The 23,786-nt window shown below is 32.6% G+C and overlaps 1 protein-coding gene across 9 annotated transcripts in view; it reads left to right on the top strand.

Moving 5' to 3' along the window:
• Nucleotides 1-23,786, top strand: part of ZNF280D (zinc finger protein 280D) — a 156,625-nt gene that overhangs the window by 70,547 nt on the left and 62,292 nt on the right. For 8 of the 9 annotated variants that reach the window (XR_014326447.1, XM_082846426.1, XM_082846421.1 and 5 more), the window contains 8 exons: nt 1,511-1,628; nt 6,648-6,818; nt 6,963-7,072; nt 14,895-15,118; nt 17,169-17,219; nt 18,035-18,192; nt 19,000-19,100; nt 20,124-20,270. Coding sequence is in view for 8 of the 9 variants with exons in the window: in XM_082846426.1 (XP_082702552.1) it covers nt 1,511-1,628; nt 6,648-6,818; nt 6,963-7,072; nt 14,895-15,118; nt 17,169-17,219; nt 18,035-18,192; nt 19,000-19,100; nt 20,124-20,270 (1,080 nt within the window). In the remaining variant the exon portion in view is untranslated. The remainder of the gene's footprint in view (nt 1-1,510; nt 1,629-6,647; nt 6,819-6,962; nt 7,073-14,894; nt 15,119-17,168; nt 17,220-18,034; nt 18,193-18,999; nt 19,101-20,123; nt 20,271-23,786) is intronic. The other variant, XM_082846422.1, reaches the window with a different exon arrangement.

The following is a 23,786-nucleotide window of genomic DNA, read 5'->3' as shown; positions in this document are numbered from 1 at the left end:
TGAATTTTACCAGTTTTTCCATTAATGTCATTTTTCGTTCCCAGCATCCTATTTAGGATCACACCTTAACAGTTTGTTATTTCTTCTTAGTCTCCTCATATTTTTCTACAATTACTTACTCTTTGTCTATTATGACCTTGATACTTTCAAGAGAAGTGGCAATTATTTTGTGTTATGTAATTGCCATTGTCTTTACTTGCATTTCTTTGACTAGTAAGTTGGGAAAAAAGTTTTTTGTATGTATTGGTCATTTGTTTTTTGCTTTTGAAGTGCCTCAGTTTATGCCCTTTGCCCATTTTTCTCTTAAAGTGACTTTTTCCCTTTTGATCTTTAAGTCTTGTTAAATCTTAGAGCTTTTGCTTGTTATATATTATGACTCATAGAATGGTCCAAAATCACTCTAATGAGAGCTCACTCTGTACAATAATGGTCTTTTGTAAATAGAATTGGGTTCTATTTTTGTGTATGTGTATCAGTATATTTAATATATAATAGTTTTGGAATACATATATATCCCTAAATTATATTGACCACATTTTATGATTATTTATATTAATATATGTGTGTGCTAACATATAAATTTATACTGTCTTATATTTGACTATATTATAATTCATTTCATACTTTTCACTCTTGATATCTTCCTGTTAACTGGGACCACACTTTCTCCTGATGGAAGGTCTGAAACTTTCCTTGAGCTCCAAGCACTTCAGGAATGGAGCAGGCGTCCGAGATCAGTCCTATAAACAGCTTCCATTCTAAACCCTGTGTGCCTAGCTTTCTTGTTTGTTCATCCTGCTGACCTGGCAGTTTTGTATTTGCCCTAAGAGGTGGGAGATTGCCTGGCCCAGCATGGCTTTCCGTAGGGTGCTGGGAAGAGGGGGGACCCATTAGTTTTCTTCCTTAGACTTGGCTTATAAATTTTGCCAGTAAAGACGATCCCAAAACTCATATCATGTGATGTGTTCATCCTTAACCCTGATGCACCATACTGCAGATTAATTCCCAGTATGTTTGCCCTGATATTTTTATCTGTGGGGTTTATAGAGGTATAGAAGCTTCTAAAATTGTACGTATGTCAGAATATTTACATATTTTTTTCCTTGCTTTTACCCAAAGATTTTGGTAAGTTCTATTATTTGCTCTTTGATAGGAATCCTGCATTTTTAGTGACTCTGAAGTGTATCAGTCTTACTGATTTAAAATGGGTTTGTATGTTTCTTTTACCTTGAAAAAAAATCAGGCTAGAATTTCCCCCCCACTTTAATTGACTAGTCAGGAACAAGCCAGCTCTAAGTAATAGCTTGCTTTCAGTTTTAGTAGATGATAATTTTGGCATAATAGTAATAATTGCTTTTGTGTTTTATAACTTATTAGTAATGGAGTCATCAAAGGTTATCCTTATAATATTGGCATACAGTTAAATTTACCTTTATAAAAGCTTATGAAACAAAATAATTATAATTATGTTGAATATATGTAATGTTCTTCCTTTGAAATATTTTAACAGGGTTATATAACGAAGTCATCACGAGTTGTTTCTAATAATTCTTCAGAGTTACTGTTTGACTTGACCCAGGATACAGGATTACCACTTTACCAAGGAGGACCAACACTTTCTATAGCAGGTTGGTTTCAGCACTTTTTCAAAAAATTAGAAAAAGAAACTTGATGAATATGCATATGGAATTGACTTTCTGTTTTGAAGTCCATGCCTTCAAGTTAAGTTTTTCACATATTGTAAGGTGTAATGGCGCTAGTAGTTCTCGAATGCCTTTTTAGGTAGTTTTAAATGAAATCTTATTTACTAATGGAATATTTTATTTCTTCCTGTTAATTAAGTAGGCTAACCAACTTTGACCTTGTTCGCACTTGGCATTAAACATGGCCTGAAAAAATCTTTATTTTTTTATTTTAATTTTATTGGAGCAGAGTTGATTTACAATGTTGTGTTAGTTTCAGGTGTACAACAAAGTGATGTTATACATATACATATATTCATTCTTTTTTAGATTCTTTTCTCATATAGGTTATCACAGAATACTGAGTAGAGTTCCCTGTGCTATACAGTAGGTCCTTTTTGGTTATCTATCTGATATATAATAGTGTGTGTATGTTCATCCCAAGATCCTCATTTATCCCTCCCCACCACGTTTCCCTTTTGGTAACCATAAGTTTGTTTTTGATATCTGTAAGTCTGTTTCTGTTTTGTAAATAAGTTCATTTGTATCATTTTTTAAAATTAGATTCCACATATGAATGATATCATATGATATTTGTTTTTGTCTGACTTACTTCACTTAGTATGATAATCTCTAGGTCCATCCATGTTGCTGCAAATGGCATTATTTCGTTCTTTTTATGGCTGAGTAATATTCCATCGTATATATGTACCACATCTTCTTTATCCATTCCTCTGTTGATGGACATTTAGGTTGCTTTCATGTCTTGGCTATTGCAAATAGAGCTGCAGTGAACATTGGGGTGCATGTATCTTTTCGAAGTATGGTTTTCTCCAGATATATGCCTAGGAGTGGGATTGCTGGATCATATGGTAACTCTTTTTTTATTTTTTTAAGGAACCTCCATACTGTTCTCCATAATGGTTATACCAATTTACAGTCCCATCAACAGTGTAGGAGTCTTCCCTTTTCTCCACACCCTCTCCAGTGTTCATTGTTTGTAAACTTTTTGATGATGGCCATTCTGACCGGTGTGGGTGATACCTCATTGTAGTTTTGATTTGCATTTCTCTGATTATTAGTAATGTTGAGGATCTTTTCATGTGCTTTTTAGCCATCTGTATGTCTTCTTTGGAGAAATGTCTATTTAGATCTTCTGCCCATTTTTTGATTGAGTTGTTTGGTTTTTTTGACATAGGTCTGCGTGAGTTGTTTGTATATTTTGGCAATTAATCCCTTGTTCGTTGCTTAGTTTGCAAATATTTTCTCCCATTCTGTGGGTTGTCTTTTCATTTTGTTTATGGTTTCCTTTGCTGTGCAGAACGTTTCAAATTTAATTAGGTCCCATTGTTTTGGTTTTTATTTTCATTACTCTAGGAGGTGGATCAAAAAAAATATTGCTGCAATTTATGTCAAAGAGTGTTCTTCCTGTTTTCCTCTAAGAGTTTTATAGTGTCTGGCCTTACATTTAGGTCTTTGATCCATTTTGAGTTTATTTTTCTGTGTGATGTTAGAGAATGTTCTAATTTCATTCTTTTACATGTAGCTGTCTGGTTTTCCCAGCACCACTTATTGAAGAGTCTGTCTTTTCTCCATTGTATATTCTTGCCTCCTTTGTCATAGATTCATTGACAATAGGTGTGTGGGTTTAGTTCTGGGCTTTCTATCCTGTTCCATTGATCTATATTTCTGTTTTTGAGAAAAATCTTAAAATAATATCTATAAGTTAGAGAAGTCCTCTGATATCCTAAATACTCTGTTAAAAGGAATATTTATTATGTTCTATGACCACTAGTATGGAAAAGTGTATGGTTATAGTTAAATTCTCAATTAGGTTAGTGTGTTTCTATTCAATAAACGATTTAGGTATAAAATATGATTACAGAGTGCTCTTATAAAGTGGCTGCACTAAATTTGTCTGTAGTCATTACTCAGTAAATGCCTATTGAAGGAGTAATGAAATTTCCCTATTGAAGAAGTTACTTTTATTATATACTATTAACAAAGTTCTTCATTAACCAAAAATAAATTAGTGTGTTATGAAAGAATTTTATCTAATTGAAAATTCCTTGTACAGGTAGTTATGCTTTGTATACTAGCAATTTTGATATATTTCAGATATTTGACTAAATTGAGATTTGGGGGAATTTTTAGATTTTTCACTAATAAATTAGTGTGGAAAAATTACCAAATGCTTCCTGATTTTTTAAATAGTAATATCAGTACCCAAAATGTTTTTCCATTTAGATAATATTTAGTTGATATTCACTTCTTTGGGTATCACCTACAAATTTGTAAAAAACTAGTTAGTAAAATAGGTAAGAACCAAAAGAAACAAGGAGAAAAAATAATTGTCTTAAGTCTGGTTTTACAAAACACATGAACTTTATTTATAGAAAAAGTCTGAGTTCTTGAAACTTCTTGGGGCTAAGAACAATGACTCCTGCTCTCCTTCCAAGTTTTTTTCTGCAGAGAGACTTTAGCCTGTAGATTTGAACTGCTATTCTTAAGATTTTTGTAGCCTTTAGCATGTCTTTACGCTTCAGTTTTCTCATACTATTAAAATGGAGATTTTATTTTTCTTATTTAATGCATTCATTCTCCAGACCTTCAATCAGCCATTTGTAGATATAATTTTAATTCTTGCTCTATTTCAGTTAGGGCTTTCTGAAGCCCAAATAAGATAAATAAAACGTGAAATGCATTATAAGCTTTAAAGGACTCTACAACAAATATTTGTTATGAATGGTAACAGGTGCAATATGTTCAATAGCATTAACTGATCAAGGTCAAGTGATCATGGATATTTGGAGAGAACTGGGTTTGAGTTTGATCTTGAATGAGAATAGGATTTTTACTGGCCGAGATAGAGGTGTTGAGTGTGGGAAACAATACAAGCCAAAGGCAATAGAGATGTTAAAGGGTCAGAATTTAAAACTCTTAAATTCAGAGTAATTTTATTTCTTATGTTAAAAAATACTTATAATAAAAGTCCGATGTACTATCTAGGCTGTTATATAATCAGAATATTAATCCAAAATACCAGCACTCATTAGCTTTTCAGGTAACCTCAGCATCTCACAAGAATGCTACTGTGATTACACAGAATGTTTCCTGCGTTCCCATAGTATAGCCATAGCCGTCAGTAATCACATGCTTTGAAGATAGGAAAAAAAAAAATCATTTTTATGTTATCTCAAAGGATGAAACAGAGGAGCCAACTATTGTAATACTCTTATTTTCTGGGCATATTTCTCCTTATTAAAAAGCAGACAGGTGAATCTATTACAATAATTTTTTCCCCTCTGAAGTAAGTTAAGATATAAAATATTAGTAAAGATAATAGCTGTTTTTTATTATTGAATGCTTTCTATGTACTAGATGTTGTGTTGGTTGCTTTTAAAAGTCAGTTATGAAATTTTTTTAGTAATGATAATAGCTTTCATTTATTATTGATTGCCTTCTTTGTACCAAATATTGTATTCGGTGTTTTAAATACAGTATCTTATTTGATCTTAAAAGCGCTGTGTTAAAGACACAGACCTACTAGAGAATGGATTTGAGGATATGGGGAGGGGGAAGGGTAAGCTGTGACAAAGCGAGAGAGAGGCATGGACATATATACACTACCAAACGTAAGGTAGATAGCTAGTGGGAAGCAGCCGCATAGCACAGGGAGATCAGCTTGGTGCTTTGTGACCGCCTGGAGGGGTGGGAGGGAGGGAGATGAAAGAGGGAGGAGATATGGGAACATATGTGTATATATATAACTGATTCATTTTGTTGTAAAACAGAAACTAACACACCATTGTAAAGCAATTATACTCCAATAAAGATGTTAAAAAAAAAGCACTGTGTAAAATAAGGTATTATAACTCTTAGTTTATAAAAGAACAAACTGAGGCTCAGGGAAGTTAATTAAATAAGCCAAGAATACATAGCTATCAGTGACAGAGCCTGGATTTGAACTTATCGTGTCTGGTTTAAAAGCCTGGAATATTTCTAGTGTATTTACTGCTTCTACTTTTAGTGTACAGTTGGGAGCATTAGAATATGATGTGCAGTTTTAAAATCCTTGTTACCCAGCCTAGTTATAGTCTAAATATCCCCATTTCCCTTGCTAATGCTCTGAATAAGGCTAAAATCCTTTAGCAAAAAGGTTATAGTTTTCCAAGTAAGACTTCATTTAGGAATGAAATTCCTGTATAAACAAAATTTTATGCAAAAGTCTAATAAATAAAATATAAAAGCAGAGTTTCTCTGTCAAACACACCCAGGGTATTCCCTAAGAGGAGCCCATTAAGCTCTGGGGAAGATAATTTGAAAACCATAGTATAATACTAACTCTTTCTATTATGAACCCTTTCACATGAATGAATGAGGTTTTATCATTCAAGATTAGTAGTTTCCACTTTGTATGTAGGAATAAATGGGTAATATAACCTAAAGCCATCAGTAGACCACCTCTTAGTTAGGTGGACAAAGCTAACTTTTCATTAGACATTTTAAGTCATTAAATAAAAAGCTTCTAAAGTGTCTCTGTAAATTTTGGGTGTTTTTTTTTTTAAACAAACTCACGCACTTAAGCATCTAAAGTTAATTCATTTGTGGGAACCCTGGCATATTCTTTGTGCTTTAACTTTTTTTTTGTTTTTGCTTGCTCTGCCTTCTTTCATAATAGCTGTTTATATATTTCTTTATTTGAAGTTATATTTAGTATTCCCTTACATAGAAAGGTATTTTATGAATAATTTGAATATATATAGTATATAATAGATATTTATACAGTTTCTTTATATCCCCTAACTTTTGATCACATCAATTTTTGTCATTATTTATTGTTATTTGTATGATGTGATAATTCAATTATATTACATTTAATTTCACTCCAAAGTATTTTTACTTAGTTGTAAACAATGTTCTAAAGTCTTTAAAAATATTTTCTCACTATTTAAATCATTATAGGTATGAATGAAAGTTCATTTTTATCAAAACGTCCTTCTACTTCTGAAGTAAACAGTGTTAATCCAAAAAAGTCTAAACCCAGTGAAGGTGTTTCTGGAACAAATTCCTCAGCTGTATTTTCTTCAGTTAAATCTCTTTCAGTGACATCTCCCCAGGCTATGCCATCAAAAGGTAAATATGAAATGTAGCATATAAAAAAGAAATTATAGTATTTATATATGAATTATAGAAATTGTAATACAGACTATCAATAATGGTTATTGAAGGTTAAAAAGTGATGAATTTTGAATCATATATATTTTGAATTTATTTTAGGTACAAATATCTCATCAAATCAATCTAAAAATGGAACACCTTTTCCGAGAGCTTGTCCAAAGTGCAATATTCATTTCAATCTTTTGGATCCTTTGAAAAATCACATGAAGGTAAAACTTTTTCAAAATTTAATTTTAAAAAGGTTTGCAAATCCCTAAAAATATTGATTGATTTGCAGTAAATAATGATTTGTTCAGATATTTAGTTAAGAAATATTCTCATATTGGTATTTACATATGTTAGGTAAAAGTTTATATTCATAATGATTGTCTTTATATAAGATTTTAAAATTTCTTCTGAATCATCAAATTTAAAAAATTGTTCATATACATTATAATGTCTGCTTATTGTATTCTAATTTTAAATGAAAATAATGCATTGTTCAGAATATCTTATTTACTAGCTTATGCATACTTGAAACTTCTTAAAAATAGGCATTTTATTATGTGTTTAATATTTCATATAAGTTAACAGTTCCTTTAGTTATCTTTTTTGTTCATACTAACATGTGCATGTCATGTTACACAATGAAAATCTTAGTTTTACTTTAATTTCAGCACTCAGGCATAAACTCCAAATGATGGAGGATTTTATATGAAATAATTGTTTTAACTTAGTCCAGAATATAGTTTGTGTAATTGTTATAAATTAATTTGAGCTTTTTATTGGTATAAGAAGATCCTGAAATTAGATTTTAAGAAATTTTCAAAGTACAAATGAAATAGGAGGTTTAGGTAACACTTCACTTAAAATATTTTGGTAGATATTACAGTACCCTGCTGTGTCTATGGAAAAATAGCCTGTATTCCTCTTCTGTGCCCGGTATAAATGCAAGGAAGGGGGAAAGAGACAAGAAAAAAGGCAGTGTAGATCATATGGAGAAAAGAAGGAAGGAGAAGGATGCAATGGTAAAGAAATATCTAAGGAAAAGTTTCAGGGATTGCTCACTGTTTCAGGGATTGACAAATCTTTTTTGAAATTCAGTATTTTACAAAAAAAGGAGAAAAAAATAAAGGAACTTTTTTATTTTAAATATAGTCTCTTTATTTAAATACAAAACTATTTGGTCTGTGACTACTTCTAGCTCGCAGTATGTACTCCCTGATAATTGCACTTTGTGGTTTGTTCTTATATGAGAATTAACCTGTACAAGTGCTTTCAGTTTTCCTATTTATGTAATATTTTGATGAGATAACCTGATGTTTTTTCATGTTTTGCATTTTGGACATAGGGAAAAAAGAAAGGGTTAAATTCTTTAGTTATCTTTAGTTATTTGAATAGGTAATAGTCATATGATTCAAAATTGAAAAGTTTACAAAGGCATACAAGTAAAAACTCTTATCCCTGTCTCTTATTTACCTGGTTCCCAGTATGACTCTCAAAGAAAATAATTTTTATTAGTTTGTTTTCTATCCTCCCTGGTCTTCTTTCTGCATAAACAGGTGAACACAAGTGCTCTTCTTTTCTGTTTTGTGTACAAGCTGTAGCACATTATATATACTGTACCTGGTGAGACTGGCAATCATTTTCCAAAAGATAGCTTTACTTCCAAAACATATTATAGCATTGTTTGTGATTACTCATATTAGAAACAATCACAACTTCATATAATATTCATATAATAAAACACTATTCAGCATTTTTAAAAAGGATGGAATCTCTAGAATGATGATATGGGAAGATAGCTCTAAGACATATTATTGAACTAAGTTGAATGTATTATGAATAACTTATTATATTCCTTTATATCATAAAGAAATCTTAGAGAATAGTCACCAGATCTCAGACAGGGAAGTATAAAATTATGGAGACTTTATGTTCTAGATTATGCATTTTATACATAAATTATAATTTACAATAATAATTTCTATTTTGAAAAAAATAAGATTTTTATATTATTTGTAAACGATTTTTTTGCTTTTATTATAGATAAGTAGATGACTGTACCACAGAAATAATGTTTTCTTTCAATGAAGAATACCTAAAACATAATTCAAATATGCTACAGTAATAACAACAATATACTTACCTGAGACCATGTGAGACTACTAAGCTTTAAATACATATTTCATTTAATCCTTAGAAAATTCTTTGAGATAGACATTTTTCTCATTGTTTTATAGCCAGTTAATTGGCATAACTGGTATTCAAACTTAATGGTAAAAAGCTCAAGTTCTCCCAAATACTTATTATTATTCCCCTTTTGACAAGTGTATGGGCTATTTAACTTGAAGATAGGTACATTATTTCTTTTTAGGGAATTTGATATTTATCAACCAGATCTAGCTTATTAATTACATTATTTAGATTTCTATAACTTATTTTTTTGTTTACTTGCTCTGTCATGGATTGAGAAATACCACATCTCAATCCACATCTTTCACCACCAATATATTTTTTTGCTTTATTGCAATTCTGTTTTAAGATTGTTGCTATTATTTGTGATACAGATGAATCTCTTTTATAACTGTATTGTGAATGCATCCTTTAGCATTTTTATAAAATGTCCTTTTTTGTTTTAAAGTTTAATGACTTTTAGGCTCACCCCTTGTTTTCTTCTGGTTTCTATTTGTATATAGTGTATTCTTCGTTTATCCTTTTATTTTCAACCCTTTTGAGTGGCTTTGTTTTAAGTATGCCTCTTGCTTTAAGCAGAAAGTTGTGATCCTATAATGAAAATCTTTTTTGTTTCAGTAGTTGAGTTAAATTTACTTATTTTCATAGATGTGATAGGTTTATTTGATCTTGGTTCTGTCACAATTTTTTGCTAACTCTTTTCTTCCTCTCTCTCTCTCTCTCTCTCTCTTTCTTTCTTTTACTATGTTGTTGCTTTACATGTATGTAATTTGGGTTTTTAGGGAAGTTGTATTTTTGTTTTCCTTTTTATCCTTCTAATTTTAATGTTAATATAATTCCAGTAGTCTTCTATTCCTTTGGCTATTCTCTGCTATTAAAATTGATTAAAGTAGCATTAAATTTCCTATTCTTAACCCCATGCTTACCTTCTCCTCTCCTACTGATTTTAGTCAATATTATCTTTGAGTGTACTATTTCTTTGTACTATTGAAAATGCTCATACCTGCACTTCTTTATTTGGTAGCTCTAAATTATATTCCTTGATATACTGCTACCATATGTAAAGCAATCTATGAACTCTCTTTACCTCATATTTATTGTCCTTTTACCTCCTTTTAGTTTTTATTTGTTGGTTGTATCATTTTTCCATTGTCAGGGCATATGACATTTTCATTCAGTTTTCTTAACCTTATATCCGTATTTGTTTTAATCCTTTTCCACAGTAAATATATTCAGTGCTCATCACCAGTCTTTTTGTTATGGTTCCTTTGGTTATCTCTTGTTTGACTAAAGTTCATCCCATAGTAATTTCCTGAGGAAGGGCCTGAGAACAGTATTCTTTGAGTTCTTTCATGTTCAAAACAGTTTGACTATAGTCCATTCATGAAAGACAGTTTGGCCAGATATAAAGTTGGATCCCACTTTATATCTGGTGTTGCTTTTGTTTTACAATATCTAATGTTTACAATATCTAATGTTGCTTTTGTTTTACAATATCTAATGTTGTTGTTAAGAATTTGGGATAAGTTTGAATTATTTTGCCCTTTATAAATGATTTGTTCTTTTTGCCTGGCTGTCCAGAGGATTCTTTATTTTGAAAGACTGATAATTCTACAGTGACTTCATGTTGAGAATTTTGGATCAATCTTCTCTGACATACAGCATGTTCTTTCAGCTTGTAAATTTGTGTCTTCCTTTATTTTAGTGCAGTTTTCTTGATTTGTATCTTTAAATTCCATACAATTGTTTTGTTATTTGGGGGGCTGGGTGTTGTCCAGTACTCATTTGTTCATTTGTTCAATGTCCTTTGGCATATTTGTGATTTTCTTCCTAATCCTTTTAATTCTTTCTCTCTTCCTTCTTCTCTCCTCTCCTCTCCCCTCCCCTTCCCTCTTTCTTTTAATTTACTAAGCTTTTCTAATTTATTTTATTTTCCAACATCTGTTCACCTGTGTACTTTTCTAATTTGTGTTTAGCTATCTGGTTTTATTTTTTTTCTCTACTTTTACTCTTGATTTTGCCACTCTTTATGTCTTGCCATCTCTTCTTGCTTTTTGGTTTTCTGAATAGACACAGTTGCTTCATTAAGTTTTTTTAAATTTATGGCAAAAATTTTGGCCCCTATTTTCATCTGCATCTGCTCTAAGGTGTTTTTGTGAGAATTTTACACTTCCTCAGTTTATCTTAAAGTATTTTTGTTTAGATGTAAGTTCCTATCATATTGAACAAGTTAGATTTTCTTGGGTTAGTTGTTTTGTACAAAGCTCCTTTTGGGAAGCATAGGTTGCCAGGATAATCTCACAGCCTATTAGCTGGTTTATACAACTTCTTCCTGTAAGTGTAACTTGTGTGTCTGATTTTATATGTAGCATTCCTTTTCTGTTTCTCTGTACTGAACGAGGTTTGAGGAATTTCTGCCATCCTTCTTGCTCCAGCTCCTACACTTGGTTTTGCAAACAAAGAACATAGATTTGCACTTCATGATGTGTATTTCACCTTAGAATATATGTTTTCCTGACACTTTCTAAGGTCTGTTAACATTGAGTTCTTTTGACTTCTCTGGTCGGCTTCCAGCTGCCTGTCTTCTGCCTGATCTGGCTGCTTTTGGTAGTGCTTTCATATGTTGTGGAGTCTGTGGATTCTGACTTTGAGTTTTAATGAAAATTAAATTTTTGGAATTTGGTTGTTGTGGTTTTTTGGATGGATCTCACAAGGAGAAGGGAAAAATGTTGACTTATGTAGGATGACCATATGGGAAGGTTTTTTTTACTATTTAAAAATGGTACCCCTTCTTTGCTCTGGAAATCCCATCTAAATTTTTAGGTACTAACAAAGCAACAGAACATGGTATATCTATTGGGAGGAGTAAAGATTAGAATGGTGTTTAGATGTTATCTACTGTTTGTCAAATTATAGTATATGGCATTAAAGTGTTTAATATTTGCAGAATGACTAACCCAGGAAATGAGGGATGAACCTGGGGTTACAGTGAAGGGCTAGAACCAAAAGGGTACTAGGGCTGAATAAAAGGTGACCAGTTAGTGTTGGGCCATAGCTCAGCCGTGCCATCCATCACTTGTTCTGTCTTACCATAAAACTTTAAATCTAAGCCTAGTTCTCATTTCTTAACTTACTTTCTTGCCTTTTGGATATTTTCTGTAAGATAACTGTCTTCTCAATTACTAAATCCCCCAACCTTCTTCAGTGCACCTCATCCATTCTTGGTTGTCAGTGGTTTATCATTCAGCTATTTTATAGGAATATGAAACATTGTTTAAAGGATATTGTGAATGAGATTTACATGTTTATTTTTAAAATCTGGTCCTATCTTTTCTGTAGAACAAAAAAGAAACTGGAAGAACAGCAAACAATTTATCGTCTATAATGCATTTATGAGTATTTAGGGTAACAAACGTTTATAGATGTACTAAATTAGACATTTCTGGAGAATATAAACCTTGCAGCACACTCTACTGTAGATTACATAGATTATTTTATAGATTTCAGAAGAGAATCAATTCTCAAATATGACTCAGAGTAACTCATACAGTCTGAAAGCCAGATTTAATGTTTGAGTATATAAGATTTTCCACATTTCTAATTAGTGAGACTATTCTGTATTACGTAATTTTGTGCATTATAATTTTTTCCAATTGATGTTTGAGATCATCCCTATAGTAAAACTAAAGATAAGATGAAGAATTTTTTTTTTTTTTTTTTTTTTTTTTTTTTGCGGTACGCGGGCCTCTTTCACTGTTGTGGCCTCTCCCGTTGCGGGGCACAGGCTCGGGCCGCGCAGGCTCAGCGGCCATGGCTCACGGGCCCAGCCGCTCCGCGGCATGTGGGATCTTCCCGGACCGGGGCACAAACCCATGTCCCCTACATCGGCAGGCAGACTCTCAACCACTGCGCCACCAGGGAAGCCCAAGATGAGGAATTTTGTCTATCAAAATGATGTTACTGATACACATCATTTGTAGTAAGACATATATTAAATCATTTTTCTAATAGTGTTGGTGAGTTTACTCTGACTCATCCTTTTCTCCATTTGTCCTTAAAGTCAAAAACAACATTTTTAGACTTTAGCTTTCTAAAGTCCTTTGTAACAGTGCGACTTTTTTTTTTTAATAAATTTTATTTATTTATTTTTGGCTGTGTTGGGTCTTCGTTGCTGCAAGCAGGCTTTCTCTAATTGCAGCGAGTGGGGGCTACTCTTTGTTGCAGTGCGTGGGCTTCTCATTGCAGTGGCTTCTTCTGTTGCAGAGCACGGGCTCTAGGTGCACGGGCTTCAGTAGTTGTGGCTCGCAGGCTCTAGATTGCAGGCTCACTAGTTGTGGTGCATGGGCTTAGTTGCTCCGTGGCATGTGGGATCTTCCCAGACCAGGGCTCGAACCCATGTTCCCTGCATTGGCAGGTGGATTCTTAACCACTGTGCCACCAGGGAAACCCCAGTGTGACTTTCTTAAGTTTGAGCTCTTAAATATTATGTGTCTCAAGAAGAATCTAGAAACATAGGTAGCAAAACCTTTCTCATTTCCCTCTTTTTATTGTGGTTTCATTTCAGTTGTGTTTATTCAGAGTGGTAGACTACAGAGGGTCATGTTGTCTTAGAGAATTAATACCCTTATCCTAATTAAGCTTATGGGTGCAACCTTAACTCCTAAGCATAAATTATGTCACTTTTTTGTCAGTTCATTTTATTTAGTATTTTTTTCTCCTCTCTTTTGGATCTATTTCAGATTTTTTGTGTGTGTTCTTTTCCTCTGTAGGTTTCAGAATTGACAAGTGAACAAAATAAGTGCAATCGAAGGAAATATTATAGGTCTGTCTTGCATCAAAAGTCCAGCTTCTCATGTGACACAGAAAGTTTCACCAATAATGTAACATTTCAGTATGGCAGGAGAGGAAGTGGATTTTGTTATTCTTAGAAATGGAATAGAGTTGTGTTTAGATTTTCAGACTTTCTTATGATGCTACTAATTTATGAGCTAACATGTTTAGGAAGAGTTTAAGTCAGTTGGTTTATGTTGTAAAAGAATTACGTAGGTGCCTTGTTAAAAAATATAGATTTCTGGGCTCTACCTCTAGACTTTTCTAATGCAGGTCTTCCTTGGATAGCGCTCTGAGTAAAACTGCCTTAGAGAAATTCTAAAACTGAAAATTATGTACAATAAATTAATTATCTTGTTGGAAAAAAAAAGCTCATGTATGAAAGTGTTTCATATTGGAACCAGTTTATATGACATCTTGATTTTCCAGATGAGGAACTAAATTTCCCCGTCAAATATATAAGCATTCTAGATTTCAAGATGTAACTGTTGAAGCTTTCAAGACATGACCGATGGTTCTTTATTTTTTCCCTATGCATTTTTTAGCACCTTGAGTCTAAGGAATGGCAGGTTAGCTGTGCTCAATATCCAGTTCCAACCAGATATTATGATATTTAGTATATATATAGTTAAACATATACATTATAGCATGTAAAACTACATTTCCATTCTGTACTCTGTCATGGCATGGATATGAACAATGTTTAGTTTTAATTTAAATGTTGTTAAATATTTACATCTGAAAAGAAATTATAAGGAAAAGACTGTTAGATCAATAGTCGAGTCTTGGTTTTAATGTTTTTCTTTTCTTTCTTTAAAAAATTTTTTTTAAATTAAGATAATAGATGTTTATTGTTTGAGATTTTGAGAGTACGTATACGCACCACAAGCTTTTGGTGAATATTTTTCCAGATATATCGCCAAGCATAGTTTTACATGGTCTGACCTTAGTTGTAAACAAAGAACCGTATTTTTGGTTTCTGATTGTTTTAAGAGATAAATAAGACTTCTGTTTTTTCTCTTTCAGTACTGTTGTCCAGACATGATAAATAACTTTTTGGGACTGGCTAAAACAGAATTTTCAAGTACAGCAAATAAAAGTAAGACTGTTGATTCAGAAAAAGGAAAACTGATCATGTTAGTTAATGACTTTTATTATGGAAAACATGAAGGAGATGTCCAGGAAGAACAGAAGACTTACACAACCTTTAAATGCTTCAGTTGCTTGAAAATTCTTAAAAATAATATCAGGTATGTTAGCATTTATTTTTATTTCTACTTGAAAATTGGAATGCTACAGATATAAATGTTGTATCTTTATCTTGCATTTTTAAACGTTATTCTAGATAAGAGATTTTAACACTTTGCACTAAGAATGAAGACATATTCTCTTGTTAAAAAGCTTTTGTCCTTTCTTATATTTTAGAGTTGACTCTTGGATCCAGTTAGTTGTATTTCTTTAAAATAACTTAAGAAAGGACAAACTTTATTTCAAATAAAACAAAATTAACTTCTTTTACCTATATTGTCAGTGATCTAGGAATTTTCATGAGATAATTTTCATATTTAGCTGCTTTTGAATTTTATTTTTTTTCACACCACAAGAAGAACCACTTATTTATGTTTTGTCCAGTTTGACCTCTTATATACTAATCTTGTTTAATGCTCAAATCCCATAAAAGAGTTAGTTACAAGAATAAAATGAGAAGACATATTGATTGATATTTTTATTGGTTACATAGCTTGACATTTATATTTGGTAAGGTTTTTTACCATCATTTTATTATAAAGATTTTCAACATTCAACAAATTTAAAAATATTTTGTAATGGACACTTGTATACTCATCATCTTGATTCTATCATTAACATTTAACTGTACTTGCTTCATCATATAGCTATTCATCCTTCCTTCAAACTATCTGGGGTTTTTTATGCATTTCAAAGTAAGTTGCAGATGTCAGTGTACTTCCATCAGTTGAGGCATGTGTGTGTGTACAAACATACGTATGCGTAACTTTTTATATTTACCCTTGGTGACTATTATTTGTAATTAGCATTCTTAGGTACCTATAGTTTACTTGTAGACCCAGCATTTATTTTATTTTCCTGTGAGTTCTTGGGTCCAAGAAAAAGCATATAGAAAAACCCTGAAATACACTGCGATAAACTCCTATAATAATTATTTTTTTATGGTAGTGCTTTATAGTTTTAAAAATTCTTTTACGTATATTATTTCATATAAGTTTTCACATTTATCTCCTTTCATCAAGTTTTAACAGCCATCAATAGCTAATGGTCCCAGTAGCTTAACAGAAGGAATATTGTACTTCGAGATATAACACTGAAACAATATTACAATAGAACTCTTTCCCCTATTTTCACATTTTTACCATTTTAATAGTAAAATACACGAGAAAAATCATGTTAATATAGTAAAGTGCATAGAAATATGGCTCCCCTGCTTAGTTCTTTGTTATTCTTAAATGTTATATATATATGATATTAGAATTTATTTCAGCAGTAGTTTTTTTTATTTTCCTTTGAGATTAACACATTAATATTAAACATATGAAAGTAAAAATTTTCTTTTTTTTGTTATTGTTTCAGAATACTAGTTACATATTTCTAGAGTGTCCTAATATCTAGAAATTTTAAGCAAGCAGCACCTGGTAACATCCAGGAATTGAGCTTTTTTTGAAATACTGATTGTTTAGTAAATGTAACCTTAATAGAAAACAATTTATAACCAAAGAAGTTCAATATGTTAAGTAATATTTTACCTTGGTAGTAAAAACTGGGAGGGTAAATTGATATTTGTAGAGAATGGTAAGAAGCTGATAGCTGTAGATTTCTGTTCTCTGCCTTGTCAGCATATGGTGTTTTTTCCCCTACATTGAGTGTCACCCAAAACAGGTTTATTTTATTCTGTGAATATCCTTGCTAGATGTTTGCTTTTTTTGTTTCCCTCATTTCCATCTGTTGGTTTAAGTAGTATGAGCTCCTGATGGGGGCCCATATAATAATTGAGAGAAAGCTTGCTAGTTAAGAAATTATTTTATTTAGATACATTTTAATTGCTGAAAGTCGTAAGCTGAGCGTTTAATGGCTCATGACATTTTCTCTATATCTAAATATTTAGCCAAGACTAGGATTTCCTATAGGTGTTTGTAGAGCTGGTGTAAAAACCAAAGGAAGTCTAAAAGATATTTCAAAGTGTACCATAACCTGTACTAAAGAGTAGCGTTATGTGAGGTGTGAAAAAAAATAAATGTTATAACCTTTATGATGATTGCTTTCCAGATTGATGATATTATCACTTAATTTCAACATTATTTCCTGTAGTGACTCAAAGTGAGTAATTGTTAATAGTTGACCCCGTCTAAAAATTGTTATTTTGATTGAATAACTTTACTTTCAAATTCAGCAAAAAGCTTCAGTAAGCTCTTTTAAATAGGCATTCCCATTTATATTGCACTCTCTGTTGTGGAAGGTCATAGTTCCTGCTCATAAGAAGCCTTTTTAGGGAAGCTGAAATAGCAGAATGTAAAACTGAAAAATGGACGTTGCCTACAAAGGGCACAGTCTGCAAGTTAAAATGAACAGTCTTTGCTAACAGTAAACCAGTATCATTAAATAAGACAAAAGGTTCTTGTAATTGTAGGCATTAAAATTGCTATTACATGCATTTAGAAACCAAGACACAAGTAAAAATACCAATAATTTGTCTTTTAAGCAGCTAGAATTTAATGTATATCTTCATAGCTTAAGAGATTTCTCTCATGACTCTGTAGCTGCTTTTGGTGGTAGAGTTTCCTTCCTTTCAGTATTTTATTTAAAAATGTAAGTAGTATTTCTTGTATGGAGAAGAAACCTGCTGTTTTATCTTTAAAAAAATTTTAATAATCTGAAATGATCAAGAGAGCAAATTAGTGATATTTCAAATTCATAATAACTATTTATTTTAAAACAAGGATGAAAAGATGTTGACTTAGTTACTTAATAAAAGTGATTATTTAAAGTGCACACTTTTCTAGAGGACTTTAGGACTTTTGAGATTTTATTTTCAGTAATCATATCTCTAATTTTAAGATTTAGATTCAAGTACTTATTTGTGAGATTTTTGTTTTTAAATCTGAATTTTTGCACCTGTTGACAATCATTTATAGGTTTATGAACCACATGAAACATCATTTGGAACTTGAGAAGCAGAGCAGTGAAAGCTGGGAAAACCACACCACCTGCCAGCACTGCTACCGTCAGTTTCCCACACCATTTCAACTGCAGTGTCACATCGAAAGTACACACACACCCCATGAATTTTCTAGTAAGTTACAATTTCATTTAAGTATTGAGTATTTTGATTTTAACAATGTAAACTCTGAGAAAAGTTTGTTATTGAACTCTGAACAAGTGTGTTAGAAAAATAAGAAGATGTCTTTGAAATTTGAGAGTAAAGTTGAAAAAGTTAATTTTTAACTTATATAAAGTGTTAAATAAAATTAGTTACTGAAATTAAAGTCCCTCTTGTAAGTAATTCACTATGGTAAATAACCTGTGCATTACATGTGGGGGACTAAATTAGAAGCCTCAGATAATAGTTTTCAAATATGAAATCAGTGCCCTTCTTTTAAACTTGAATAAGAAAAGTAAATACAACGGTAGTTAAAATCACAGATTTTGGAGCAAGACAGCTTGGGTTCACATCCAAGCTCTGCCTCTTAATATGTGATCTTAATGTGATCTCAGACAGGTCACTTAATATTTGAATAATGGGGATAATAAAAATACCTGCTTCATAATGTTTTGATGGGAACTGAGTGAGTTAATGTAAGTAAAGTCCTTAGAACTGTGCATGGCACACAGTTAACAACTATGGCACTGTTCACCACTACCACCACCACCAATACTACTACTGTTATTATTGTTGTTGTTGATATAGATGTACAAAATGAATTATATATGTATATATCTGATTTTGTTTATTTGCCTCGATAGGATACTTTTTAAGAAAATTGAAGTGTAATTGACGTATAACATTGTATTAGTTTCAGGTGTACAACATAATGATTGAATACTTCTGTGTATATATATATCTTAAAATGGTGTAATGTCTTTTTTCCCCCACTTTCAGCCATTTGCAAAATATGTGAATTATCATTTGAAACAGAGCATATTCTTTTACAACATATGAAGGACAATCATAAACCTGGTGAAATGCCATATATTTGCCAGGTATACACATATTTTATTGTATACATCGTGTTTGTTTGGTTTGTTTATTATCTCTTGTTTTGGTTACAAGATTTAAACCTATTAGGCCAGGCATCAGCAAATTTTTTATATAAAGGGCAAGATAGTAAGTATTCAGCCTTTGAGGATCATAGGTCTCCGTTGCAACTAATCAACTCTGCCATTGTAGCACACAGGCAGCCATAGACAATAAGTGGATGAATGGGTATGACTGTGTTTCAATATAACTTTATTTATGGACACTGAAATTTGAATTTCATATAATTTTCACGTCATGAAATATATTTTATTTTTCTAACCATTTCGATAAAATTGGTTGCTAAAATTAAAGTATCTTCTGTAAATAATTTATTAGGAGGAAGTCCCTTGGCATAACTCATACATTGTTATGTAGGGTCAGCAGACAGTTGGAATTGGCCCATAGGCCATTGTTTGCCCACTCCTGTACTAGACAAAGAAAAGCCCTGTGGCAGAAAGACAAACATGAACTTATCTTACCCTGTAAGGAAGAATGTAGGCATACAAGGGAAATATAAAATGCTTTTACTTCAGAGAACCCTACCAAATGCTTTCGGACTAGTATTTTTCCAGAATTTGGAGGAATGAGAAAGTAAGATAAAAATAAATTGTCACTTCCATAGCCTGGAGGCCATTTATAATCTAAAGGAAGATGCTATTTTATATAGCAGAAGAACTTTATAGTACCAGAGGTGTCAGAGTTTGAAAACTCAAGTCAAGATTGGGGGTGACAGGTAAAAATATCTGATAAAAATAAGGGAATGTAGTTATATTTGGGGAAGTATCCTTAAGCTTTGAAAGGTAATGACGCTTCTGTCTCAAAGATTATCTTTCGATGTTTGCATTAATGGAATTCTTGGTTGCGTAGGCATCAGAGCTGAATTAATAGTACAAAATATTCTTCTGAACAAGTGACCTATCATTCTTAACTTTGAAATTGGATATCATTACAAGTTTTCAAGTTAAACTAAATCTCTTTTTTTGTAGGTTTGCAATTATAGATCATCATCATTTTCTGATGTAGAAACTCATTTTAGAACATCCCATGAAAACACTAAGAACTTGCTATGTCCGTTTTGCCTCAAAGTTATTAAAATTGCAACACCCTATATGCATCATTACATGAAGCATCAGGTGAGATTTGCCAGTTTTTATTCCTTTAATGTTGTTTTAGAGAAAAGATAGATTATGACTTCGAACATTGGTTAGATTTGTTCTGCAAGGGAAGCAGCATTGTTCCAAATGACATGATTAATTTGTAATTTATGCTGAATTACCTGTGAAACTTCCACTTCTTTTCCTTGCTTCCTTTCTGGTGATGATGTGGTTCCTACATGAAAATTCTGAAAGATAGCTAGAAATAGGAAACCTTGGAATGAAGGAAAAAAGAGAAGATGAGTGGAAGAATATCCAAAAGATTGGATATTTCGAGGCTAAGAATTACCTTCTGGGAAAGGTAATTATCAGGAGCAGGGGAAAAGATGAGTTTGAACTGATAAAGAAGATTGATGACTCATAATCTTGTTTTCCTCTTTCTCTTCAAACTTTATTCCCACTTTTAGCTCCCATATTATAAGACATGTTGGCATCATTGACCAGGAGTGGTCTTTTATAGCTGCCAGGGATAGAGGAAGCAGTAGTGACACTTACTGCTTGATATATGAACTCTGGCAAAGAACTGTATTTAGTTCTGCTGTGTAATTTTTGGGACCCAGTATTAGTGCTTATACCCATCTCTTGAACTCTGATGTTATACTTACTGGTTCTTTTCCTGAAGCAGTTAAGTCATCCTTTGGGCTGAAAAGTTTAATGCATCACTGATCCTGTTCTTAAGTGCTTGAAAGAACAATAACAGCGCCTTTGCCAAAACCAGAAGTCAGTGGATTTATTCAGTATGATCATGTAATCAAGTTTTGCCACCTCACTGATTAGCTCATTACATTTTCTTGTTATTGATTAAACTGGCATGTCAGTTTGTTCAGCATTGGTGCTCACTTTGCTTTCCATTCTAGTCATTAGATAATCATGAAATCGGCTTGTGGTTCTTCATTGGGAGAGATCATAAAAGTAGAATTTCCAAATAAATTTGGGATCACCTATGTTGTGACTGGGTTGCTACCTATCCTTGAGGAGTTCTGGCAAGATCTTTCGATTCTGGGTTTCCCCGGCAATTTTCCATCAGTTGTTAATACATGTTCCCGCCCCCCCCCCCCCACCAATTGCTACTGGTAAATGAATTTGGTAAAGGCCTAGATTTACAAAATTAAATCGTTGTTTCTTTTTCACAACAGGATTCCTCAGAAATTTTAATATGCTAATGAACATTGTAAATCTCTAAGTAATGATATTATATGTATTCCCCAGACTTATTTAGCTATTGAACCCTTTATTTGCTCAATACCTATTAACATTTCTTGCGGAACAGAGTTTGAGAAACACTATTCTTGATACTCTGTATTTTTTCTTTGGCTTTTAATTTTCAAACGGAGAATAAAGTATAAAACAGTAGTTTTATTTCATTATGGGGATTTAACATCTTTTTCCCCATATGCTATATTAAGCTCCAGAGTGAGATATAGATGTAGGAAGAATGATAATTATGAAGGAGATGTGTGGGCCAACTGTATGGGCTACATGATTTTTTTTTTAACGTTTTTATTGGAGTATAATTGCTTTACAATGGTGTGTTAGTTTCTGTTTTATAACAAAGTGAATCAGTTATACATATACATATATCCTCATATCTCTTCCCTCTTGCATCTCCCTCCCTCCCACCCTCCCTATCCCACCCTTATAGCTGGTCACAAAGCACCGAGCTGATCTCCCTGTGCTATGTGACTACTTCCCACTAGCTATCTATTTTATATTTGGTAGTGTATATATGTCCATATATACACTACCACTCTCTCACTTTGTCCCAGCTTACCCTTCCTCCTCCCTGTGTCCTCAAGTCCATTCTCTAGTAGGTCTGAGTAGTTATTCCCGTGTTGCCCCTAGGTTCTTCATGACCATTGTTTTTTTTTTTTTTGTTAGATTTCATATATATGTGTTAGCATACGGTATTTGTTTTCTCTTTCTGACTTACTTCACTCTGTATGACAGACTCTAGGTCCATCCACCTCACTACAAATAACTCAATTTCGTTTCTTTTTATTGCTGAGTAACATTCCATTGTATATATGTGCCACATCTTCTTTATCCGTTCATCTGTCGATGGACACTTAGGTTGATTCCATGTCCTGGCTATTGTAAATAGAGCTGCAATGAACATTGTGGTACATGACTACTGTTGAATTATGGTTTTCTTAGGGTATATGCCCAGTAGTGGGATTGCTGGGTCATACGGTAGTTCTATTTGTAGTTTTTTAAGGAACCTCCATACTGTTCTCCATAGTGGCTGTATCAATTTACATTCCCACCAACAGTGCAAGAGGGTTCCCTTTTCTTCATACCCTCTCCAGCATTTATTGTTTGCAGATTTTTTGTTGATGGCCATTGTGACCAGTGTGAGATGATATCTTATTGTAGTTTTGATTTGCATTTCTCTACTGATTAATGATGTTGAGCATCCTTTCATGTGTTTGTTGGCAATCTGTATATCATCTTTGGAGAAATGTCTCTTTAGGTCTTCTGCCCATTTTTGGATTGGGTTGTTTCTTTTTTTGATATTGAGCTGCATGAGATGCTTGTAAATTTTGGAGATTAATCCTTTGTCAGTTGCTTCTTTTGCAAATATTTTCTCCCATTCTGAGGGTTGTCTTTTCATCTTCTTTATGGTTTCCTTTGCCTTTGGAATAAGTTCCAAAGCTTTTAAGTTTCATTAGGTCCCACTTGTTTATTTTTGTTTTTATTTCCATTTCTCTAGGAGGTGGATCAAAAAGGATCTTGCTGTGATTGATGTCATAGAGTGTTCTGCTTATGTTTTCCTCTAAGAGTTTGATAGTGTCTGGCATTGCATTTAGGTCTTTAATCCATTTTGAGTTTATTTTTGTGTGTGGTATTAGGGAGTGTTCTAATTTCATTCTTTTACATGTAGCTGTCCAGTTTTCCCAGCACCACTTACTGAACAGGCTGTCTTTTCTCCATTGTATATTCTTGCCTCCTTTATCAAAGATAAGGTGAGCATAGGTGTGTGGGTTTATCTCTGGGCTTTCTATCCTGTTCCATTGATAACGTATTTCTGTTTTTCTGCCGGTACCATACTGTCTTGATTACTGTAGCTTTGTAGTATAGTCTGAAGTCTGGGAGCCTGATTCCTCCAGCTCTGTTTTTCTTTCTCAAGATTGCTTTGGCTATTCGGGGTCTTTTGTGTTTCCATACAGACTGTGAAATTTTTTGTTCTAGTTCTGTGAAAAATGCCAGTGGTAGTTTTATAGGGATTGCATTGAATCTGTAGATTGCTTTGGGTAATATAGTCATTTTCACAATGTTGATTCTTCCAGTCCAAGAACATGGTATATCTCTCCATCTATTTGTATCATCTTTAATTTCTTTCAACATTGTCTTATAATTTTCTACATACAGGTCTTTTGTCTCCTTAGGTAGGTTTATTGCTAGGTATTTTATTCTTTTTGTTGCAATGGTAAATGGGAGTGGTTTCTTAATTTCATTTTCAGATTTTTCATCATTAGTGTATAAGAATGCAAGAGA

This window comes from Leucopleurus acutus (genome assembly GCF_964270905.1).
Source record: "Leucopleurus acutus genome assembly, chromosome: 1".
NCBI lineage: Eukaryota > Metazoa > Chordata > Mammalia > Artiodactyla > Delphinidae > Leucopleurus > Leucopleurus acutus.
Note: the sequence above shows the minus strand (reverse complement) of the source record. Positions and strands in the feature narration are given on the sequence as shown.